The sequence below is a fragment of the Daucus carota genome, chromosome 9 (assembly GCF_001625215.2).
Source record: "Daucus carota subsp. sativus chromosome 9, DH1 v3.0, whole genome shotgun sequence".
Taxonomy (NCBI): domain Eukaryota; kingdom Viridiplantae; phylum Streptophyta; class Magnoliopsida; order Apiales; family Apiaceae; genus Daucus; species Daucus carota.
In genome coordinates, this window is record NC_030389.2 from 12,689,833 (window position 1) to 12,699,411 (window position 9,579).

The 9,579-nt window shown below is 34.8% G+C and overlaps 1 protein-coding gene and 1 pseudogene across 4 annotated transcripts; both read left to right on the plus strand.

Moving 5' to 3' along the window:
• The first annotated feature begins 1,992 nt into the window (after positions 1 to 1,992).
• Positions 1,993 to 9,579, plus strand: LOC108200816 (uncharacterized). 4 transcript variants are annotated; one of them, XM_064085621.1, is made up of 6 exons: positions 1,993 to 2,482; positions 3,852 to 4,145; positions 4,443 to 4,571; positions 4,881 to 5,006; positions 7,278 to 7,607; positions 8,510 to 9,579. In XM_064085621.1, exons 1-6 carry the CDS (start codon positions 2,026 to 2,028, stop codon positions 9,298 to 9,300), a joined length of 2,127 nt encoding a protein of 708 aa, XP_063941691.1. In that variant the 5' UTR covers positions 1,993 to 2,025; the 3' UTR covers positions 9,301 to 9,579. The 4 variants fall into 4 exon arrangements, with proteins under 4 accessions (XP_063941691.1, XP_063941692.1, XP_017224562.1 ...); XM_017369073.2 differs by having other exon boundaries at positions 1,995 to 2,482; positions 4,878 to 5,006; XM_017369074.2 differs by having other exon boundaries at positions 1,995 to 2,482; positions 4,446 to 4,571; positions 4,878 to 5,006.
• LOC108200817 (probable pyridoxal 5'-phosphate synthase subunit PDX1) lies at positions 5,013 to 7,014 on the plus strand (annotated as a pseudogene).

Genomic DNA, 9,579 nt, shown 5'->3' on the forward strand with positions numbered 1-9,579 from the left:
AATGGAAGGAAATGAAAAAACTCAAATCGGTTTTTCGAGTATTGTTACAGAACTCGATTTTATTGAAGAACAAACAAGTAAAAGAGGATGTTTATTAATATAAAATTAAAAATAAGAGAAGAGGTGTTGTGGGGATGGACAAAGGGCGTTAGGAATTGAGATTAATATAAAAGAGAGACAATTGAGATGGGAAGAATGGGAATGATGATGGTGGTGGAGATGGATACAAAAAGTGGATGGGGGTGGAGGGTTGGTTGTTTAGAATTAAAGAGAGATGACACCGTTGACTCTTACAAGAGAGAGAGAACTTGTGCTTATTTTTTAGAGTCAATTATCTAATTGATCACTGAAGTGGGCTTAATGTATCAAGTTGGTCACTGAATTAAAAATGGTATCAAGATGATCACTAAAATTATCATATATATGAAACAAGTATCTCGAAGTATGAGTTCAAACAGGAAATATATTATTTATAGAGTTTTACACATTATTCATGAATGTTACCATAACCAAGTAAGGTTATGACTTCTTTATGATAATATTTTTAGATTTTATCAAGTTTATTTATTATTTATTTTTGTTTAAACAAAGAAAATAACTATATAATAAAACAAAGAAAATAACTATATAATAAATAGTAAATAAATATGATAAAATATAAATATATTATCATAAATGCTAGAAGTCATAACATTTTACTTGGTTATGGTAACATTCAAGAATAATGTGTAAAATTCTATAAATAATATTTTTTACTGCTTGAACTCATATTTCGAGGTACTTGTTTCATATTTATGGTGACTTTAATGACCATCTTGATACCGTTTTCAATTCAGTGATCAACTTGATACATTAAGCCCACTTCAGTGATCAACTAAATAATTAACCCTCATTTTTTAAGATTGGGTTGGCTATATTAATAAACCAGAGAAGTTGATTTTATTTGTGGACGCTCGAATAGAGAATTATTTATATATTCTTTATGAATTTTAAATACTACTCCGTCTGTCTGAGCAAATATTTTACATTACTTTTTGGCATGTATTTTGAGACTCTTATAAAGTATAGTTCCCTATTTTTTAAAAACTCTTTTCCTCTGAATAAAAGTTTGAAGAACATAAAACAGCTATACTTTATCAAAATTTTATTTATTGTATTATTTATCGAATTTTAGTTAAAAGTTCTGGGGTTGTTTGGTTCATGATATTCTCTCGGTACGAGGCTAGTGTTCTCTTTGAGTACCAGACTACCGGGCATGAATTTCATTCATTCTAAATTAATGATTCTTAGAGTCTGTTTGAGAGTGTTGTTAAAAATTGTTGTGCTATCAGAAAAAGTGGTGGTAAAAAAATTGTTATAAAAACTGAATAATTGTTTAGTAATTTTTTTGATATGTGTTTATTTTGAGTTATAATATAAAGAAAATAATGTTTTTGGTTTCTGTAAAAGCCGAAAAGCATTTTGTTCTAAAGCACAAGGAACTTGCGTTTTTAAAAAAAAAAAAAAAACAGTTTTCGCTCACAGTTCCGAAATGTTTTTTTTATATCAAATTTAACATTTTATCAAATTTAATATCTCAAGAAGAGTTCCCAAATACTTTTATCAAGTTTAGTCTTTATTTGATAATTTATAATTAGTTTCACTCATAATAATAAACCTTTTTTATACACCTAAACAATCCAATCAATATTATCCATATCTTATCCATATTAAATAATATTAACATATCATGCACTTCCGACTTAAAAACATTTTACAGAACTCGAATCTCGAAATTAAAAACATTTGATACGAGACCCATTCTTAACATGTATGGCAATATCACGGGTAGTCTAGGAATCCGAAAACAGACCGACTTCGAAAGATTAAAAATTCAAGGTTTAAATGATCTCGAAAAACAAAACAAAAATTAAAAATCGCAAGTTGTAACGCATGTTTGGTGAACTGTAGTTGTATGCTGGCTCTTACACGTGCCTTTTTGGCAACTCCTCGTAAAGACACAAACTCACATATAAATCACAGTCTATGATCACAGAAAAACAGAACAGAATGGAGGGGAAGATGAAAGAGATAGAGATGAAAAAGATGGGTTTACACAAAGCCCTTCTGTCTCTCTTGGCTGAATGGAAAGATTTACAAGCCCTTCTGGACTTTTCGACTCAAAACCCTTGTAGTAAAATCTTGCAAAATGAGGCCCCCGAGAGAGATAAGCTTAAGGAGATTGATTTGAATGATGGGCCTCGTGGGGATTTAGCTCAGGTTCTTGAAACAGAGGGTGAGAAGCTGGTGGGGTCTAATGAAGGGTTGTGGGATCAGAAGATGAGGGAGATTAAGGGGAAGATGAGAGAGATGGAGTTTACTAAGGGGTTTATTGAAGAACGTGCCAAGGAGCTGGAGTTGAGAGAGAGGAAGATTGAAGATGGGTTTAAATTTTTGGAGGTGAAGAAGATGGAAATCGCTGAGATGAGTGAAAAAGTTGATGGTATTATTTTCTTATCTATTTAGTTTTGGTTCGTACGTTGTTATTGTTGTTGCAATTTTTTAATTCTGTTTGGTTGATGAATTTGTCATTCTTGTTATATGACCTGGATCCTTTTTTGTTGTTATTGTTAATGAAATAAGATCATTAACAATACCATCAACCATCTGAAAAGACTGAGAGGGTTGATGGTATCATTTCGGTATATCTCTCTTTTTGGTTGATGAATGCTTCACTCTTGATACATTTCCTTGATTTTTGTTGGTTGTTATTTAAATGACATAGGGACATTTTACGTTGCGATTCATTTCGATATACTTGTAGGCTTGATATTGGCATTGTTTGTACTAAACTGATTCTGGTTACTTTGACGAATACACATGATCAGTTTCGTAAGCTTAGAGCGGTTAGGATGAATAGGAGTTGGACTTTGAAAATGGTAGGGATTTTTGAGAATTGTTTGTATGGTGATTGATGTTTTCTTGTATCATAAATTTTATGTACGCTTACTGAAATGTTGACCAAGAAAATGTGATAATCTGCATTTTTTTTGTTGCTTGCTTCGTGTATAAAACTATATATTGTATGACTATACAAGGCACTTGACCATTCATTCTTGAATTTAGGTGGTGCTAAGTACGTCGAATTGTAATGAAATACACAACTGTTGAACTTCAGAACAGCGAACTATATCTGTGTATAATTATATGACACCCTATACAAAAATGTGTGAGTTTGACCGGGTTCAATTCAGCTGTTTGTATGTGTCCTCTTTTAAGTTCGGGATTTCCCAGCCAACTAAATAGTTTTGCAATGAGCAGCATAGACAACTTAAGCTGAATTAATCCCAGTACTGTTGTTAGATAGTTCAGGTTCAAGGTTCACATACTAGTGAAGTAGTCTAGCTGCATTATCGGATTAGATACATCAGTTACAAATTGGCGATTTACAATGCTAATAGTTTTAACAACTCTTTTATGGTCAGATGAACTTAGTCGTTCAATGAAAGTCTAAGAAGAATGAACCTAATTCTGAAAAACAAACTACATGCATTACTATGACCTGCTTGCGGTGACCTGGTAATGTAGAATTATCTTACATCAAATGATGTTTATGGCAGTTACAGAACTTCAGACATAATTTGCTCACAGTCACCTGATTGTCTAGAATAATCACTGATCAAATGATCTTTTCTATGGTTATGAACTTTGAGTGCCTAATGAACAAGTCAACATTACCGAATAGACATAATAATTATATATATATATATATATATATATATATATATATATTTATATATATATATATTAAAGTCTAAATGTTGTGTTCTATTCAAGATAAGTTGCATTTATATCTCTCTGTATTTTGCTAGCTAAATTGGAAGAAATTGAGGAGCAGAAGTTCAAACTAAAAGAAAGGAGGGAAAAATTGGATTCTAGTGAAAAGGAAGTAAAAAGAGTTCAAGTTTTATGTGAACAAAGATTTGAGGAGATCGTGGGTAAAGTGAGAGAAGTGGATGCTAGCAGAAAATATATAGAAACTTATGCAAAGGAGCTGGAGTTGAAGAAGACGGAACTTGATAATGGGTTTAAAGAATTGGAGTTAAAGAATATGGAATTTACTCAAAAGACTAACAAATTTGCTGCTATTAATTTTTCAAATGCAGGTACCATCTCTATATCAATTTATGTTTTTCTTTTCAACTGATAAAATTATCATTATCACTGTTATTTTTTTGTATAATTGGTTTTCCTTAAATTATATGTCCTTAATTGTTACTTACCGTTGTTTTAATATAATCACGCTGAATGTTTCTGTTCGTGTCAATTTATTTTCTCTGAATTATAGGATCATTAATCATAACTTTTACGTTTAAGTTGGTATGGTTCTTTGACAGCAAGTTTAGGCAAGTTAAGACGCATTTATTGTGTAACTGTCTTGCAAAATGTTGTGTTTCATATAGAAGAATATGCGAAGGAGCTGGAGCTGAAACAAAAGGAACTTGAGAATGGGTTTAAAGAATTGGAGTCAAAGAAGATGGAATTTGCTCAAAAGACTAGCAAATTTGCTGCTATTAATTTTTCAAATGCAGGTAACATCTATATATCAATCCATGTTTATTTCTTGAAGTGATATAGTTATCATTATCACTGTTGTTATTCTTTTTATAATCACTTTTCTTTAATTATATATCCTTACTTATTAGTTACTATTATTTGAATATCATCACATGATTGTTTTCATATTGTTTCTGTTCATGCCAGTTTATTTTATCTGAATTAATGGTTCTTGATCATAATTTCGACGTTTAAGTTAGTATAGTTCTTTGACAGCAAGGGTAGGCAATTTGAGACACATTTATCTTCTAACTGTCTTGCAAATTGTTGTGTTCATATAGAAGAATATGCCAAGGAGCCGGAATTGAAACAAAGGGAACTTGATAATGGGTTTAGAAGATTGAGGTCAAATAAGATGGTATCTACTCAAAGGACTGACAATTTTGCCGCTATTAAATTCTCAAATGCAGGTAATGTCTCTATATCAATCTATTCTTATCTATTTTTATCTTTTAACTGATCAAGTTAACATTGTCGCTGTTATTCTTGTATAATCACTTTTTTTGGTCATATTTCACTATTGCTTACTGTTTTATGAATGAGTAATTTACAGATTGTGTACATGAGCTTTCCGAATTATCCGCTTTGTGTATCTCCATTTCCATATATTGGAAAACGTGTAAACAAACTTTTAAAAACTTTACATTACGTGTATAACCGTAGTTAATGGTTAATGCCGTAAGCTAGTTTCAAAAAAGTGAGTGATTAAACTGCTTTTTTACCATATAACCGAGCTATAACCCCGTACATATCATAATCTGATATCAAACCTGGTTACATCTTCCCCAAAATCAAACCCCTAAACCTTAAAAACAAAAACCGGCTTAGAATTAGAGGATAGAATAGTTGTGCAACGAACAGCCTGGACAGAAATTAACGCCAGACGGAGATTTGTGGCTGCGTTCGAGGAAGGTTATGCTGCAATTATTTCCATTGGATCGACGACCGCGTGTGCCTTCGAGGTCGAGTTGTTATTTATGGTGCCAATCAAGAGGGAAGGTTGTGAGGCGTGTATATGTTGTGTATGTGTGTGTCTGTGTGGTTGTTGCTTGCTTGGTTTGTGATGACAGTGAGTTGGTGTTGCAGTGGGGGAGGTGGTTGTCAAAGGAGGATTATGAATGGTGGCTTTTGCAGTGAGGGGCTGTCGGGGTTAAAGGTGAGAGGCAGAGTGGCGTGTATATGTTATGTTGATTATGTGGATGAGAATGAGGTTCTGACCTTAGCTGATGATGAGAATCATATTAATAATCATAATTTTCGGATTCCTTTTGTCTGCGGTTGTCGAAATTTGGGAGAAGCCTTGAGGAGGATTCAAGAAGGTGCTGCCATGATTCGCACCAAGGGTGAATCTGGCACTGGTAATATAATTGAGGCGGTTAGGCATGTCAGGTCTGTTATGGTGATATTAGAGTTTCACGGAACATGGATGATGATGAGGTTTTTACTTTTGCCAAGCCCCTTATGATTTGGTTATGCAAACTAAGCAATTAGGGAGGTTGCCTGTTGTTCAGTTTGCTGATGGTGGTGTGGCAGTTTGCTGTTGGTGGTGTGGCTACTCCTTCTGATGCTGCGCTCATGATGCAAATGGGCTGTGATGGCGTTTTTGTTGGCTCGGGTGTAAGTGGACACCTCGTCAGGAGAGCCAAGGCCATTGTGCAGGCGGTTACTCATTATAGTGATCCCGGGATGTCGGCGGACATTAGCTGTGTATTGGGATAAGAAGGGAGGCCGTGAGGTTTGTTGCGGTGTGGTGGCAACCATAGATGCCGCTTGTGCAGAGAGGAGAGAGATTTGCGTATGGCTGTGGCTGTTGGCGTTGGCTGGGGATGGTAACGAACCGGTGGTGGGTGTGCAGTAGTAGTGGTGAAAGAGGGATGGACGAGGAGAGAATTGCAGAGACGGTGGTAATAGTCATCGGCTAGGTTTGAGACGAGGAAGAAGAGGGGAATCAATTAGAAAGTAAGGATGATGGCGGTTGCTGTTGAGGTGTGTGTCAGATTGAGGGAGGTGGCCGGAAACCGGCCATGGGGTTACCACAGGAGTGTGGTTCAGGTGGACAGAGATGGATGGAGAGAGACATTTGTTTGTGGTATTTTAGAAGAAAGCCCCAGTGTATGCTTCTATTAACTAACAGAGTCAAGATGCAGTTAATGGTTGTACACGCTTTGCACAATAACTTAAACTCTGTATACACACTTTGCAATATATGAAAAATGAGGCACACAAAATGGATTTCCAAAGTGTACACAATCTGTAATTTACTCTTGTATGAATATAATCAAGCTGATTGTTTTCATATTCTTTCTGTTTATGTCAGTTTGTTTTATCTTAACTATAAGAACTTTAATAATAGCTTCTACATATTAATTGGTATAGTTCTTTGACAGAAAGGTTCAGCCAGTAAGGACACATTTTTTATGCAAAGTGTCTTGCAAAATGTTTTGTTTAAGGTCCACTAAGTAGTTTATAAATATAGCTTGATGAAGTGTCTGACTATTATATCTAGTCAGATACTGATTATCAAGAATCCTATACATGTTTTTAATTCTAAAAAAAAAGGTAATTATAAAGCAGAACCTAAGACTATGCAAACCCTGGAAAAGAAACAGTATACCAGACTGGGCAGTTTCTTCCTATAGTTATGCGTGTGGGCCTAACCAATTTATTATTTTTTTCTCCAGATATTAACATGAATCAAACTAAAAGAAAAAGGTCTTCGTATGATCTAAGATGTAGAGCTCCAGCGAGAACTGAAGTTCCTGCACCTCAAGTGTGTCAGACTGTAATAATCAGAAATTCAGACAGCAATAAAGAGACATTCTGGACGTGTTGCACCTCTTGCAAATTCAAGTTCATGTATCACAGAAATTTTGTGAACAAAATTTTGAGGTGCAGAAAATGCTCAAAGAACTTTACTGGCTATGAACTAGATGCGGAAAGTATACCCTCAGCAGCTAATATACACTCAATAAAGCAGATGGAACTCTCTGCAAAGACTAATAAAATCGCTGGTATCTATTGCTCTCTGTCAATCTCTTATACTGATGATTTTTTTTTTTTTTGGTTACATCTTTTTAACTCTTCTACTGCTTATTCTTCATTATAAATTAATCACACTATTCTTTTTTAATCATTAACAATCCTCTTTGGTTGATCTTCTACTGGTTATTAATCAACCTTTACAGTGTACAAGTAAAAACAGTTGGACTAAGAGGGTAGCCAATTGTGAATGAACCTGGACTTAATTATTTTATGTGTTGTGGAACCATTTGAGTTGGATACCTGGATCCTTAATGTTGCTTTCGAAGTGCAAATATATCTATATGTATAGAAGCAACAGACAGAAATTTAAAAGTTTTCCAACATACATTCTTCCTCAAAACTACTGTACTTGTTTTAAGCCAAATAGTAGGACTAATGACACTAAATTTTCATACTATACTCGTGATTGTACGGAAACTATTATAATAAACTTTAGATACTCAAACTTACTTCAAAAATATTGAATTAGCTGTTGCTCAGTATACTGATACATATCACTATTAATTTTAGTTTTAGTAATATATTATACTGCTTAACTGATATGTGTTTTTAGTTGTTCTCCGCTGCTATATTGGAGCTCAAGCATAGCCTCAGTAGTCCAAGTTGACTTGGAATATTTGTTTTATTAGGATAGCTAGTCAAGTTAAGTTGAACTTATTTTGCAACATCTTAATAGTTCATGTTCAAGATCCACTAATGGATTTATCAGTCTAGCTAAATTGAGCGTCTATCGAGTTTCTCTGAAGTCTGATCGCAAGCTGGTCATTATAAGTCTAGTTCCTTGTAACTCTTAAAAAGAAACATCATTTTTAAGAAGATGATAATTCCTGTTTCCTTGAGGACCTAACTATTTTACGTTCTTCATCTACAGATTTCAACATGAATCAAATCAATGATTCTGAATCTAATCATAACCGGGGTATCGTCCCAAAAGCAGAGTCTGTTGATTGTCCATATCCAGAATTCAGTGATTTTGACAAACAAAAAGATGAAAATTGTTTTTCTGTAGATCAAATTTGGGCTTGTTATGATTCACTCGATGTAATGCCTATATTGTATGGACACATTAGGAAGGTGTTTTCACCTGACTTTAAGCTACAAGTAACTTTCTTAAAGGCTGATCCAGAGGAGCAAAACAAGATCAACTGGGTAAAGGCGGGATTACCTATGGTTTGTGGAAAATTCATTCATGACGACACTATTGAAACTTCAAAACGCCTTATGTTTTCTCATCAGATGCATATCAAAAAAGGCAGTGATGACGGCACCTACTTGATCTATCCTCGGAAAGGGGAGACTTGGGCCTTGTTCAAGGACTGGAATATCGGATGGAGTTCAGACCCCTCGAATCATAGAACTTTTAAATATGTCATGGTGGAGATTCTTTCAGATTTCAAGCAAGAAACTGGTGTAGAAATTTGTTACTTGGCCAAAGTGAAAGGGTTTGTAAGCGTGTTTAGGCGAGTCGCCAAGGACGGGATTGTCACATTTCCCATACCATCCAGTGAAATGCTTAGATTTGCGTATAATGTACCCTCAACTAAATTAACCGGTGCTGAAAGAGAAGGTGTCCCCGCAGGAGCATTCGAGCTGGATCCTGCTTCGCTGCCTACGGACCCTAACAAGCTTTGTCAACCTGAGGACAGGGAAGCAGATACTTGAAGCATCAAGTGGAAAGGGATTTGTTTATGCACTGTCATGCATCCTTGTGGTCAAGAATATCGCAAAATCTCCTGAGTGGACAGAGTTTGGTAGCTCAGTTAAATTTGTCGCAAGTGTTTTATTTCTTCTTTTATATGTAGAATATTCTAAACTTTTGTATGGTCAATCTCGTAATCTGGTTGGTTTGCGTAGACTATCATGCGTAGAGGTTCTTGTGGCTATGGCATTGTATGGTATCTTGAGACGCTGTGTTTATGATAGACTCCAGACCTTGCTTGA

Bases quoted from the DNA above. Each gene is read 5' to 3' on its own strand.
- LOC108200816 (XM_017369073.2), top strand. From the start codon at position 2,026: ATGATCACAGAAAAACAGAACAGAATGGAGGGGAAGATGAAAGAGATA. The intron at 2,483-3,851 runs GTATTATTTTCT...GTATTTTGCTAG, and splicing joins GATGAGTGAAAAAGTTGATG to CTAAATTGGAAGAAATTGAG. The intron at 5,007-7,277 runs GTAATGTCTCTA...TTTTTTCTCCAG, and splicing joins TATTAAATTCTCAAATGCAG to ATATTAACATGAATCAAACT.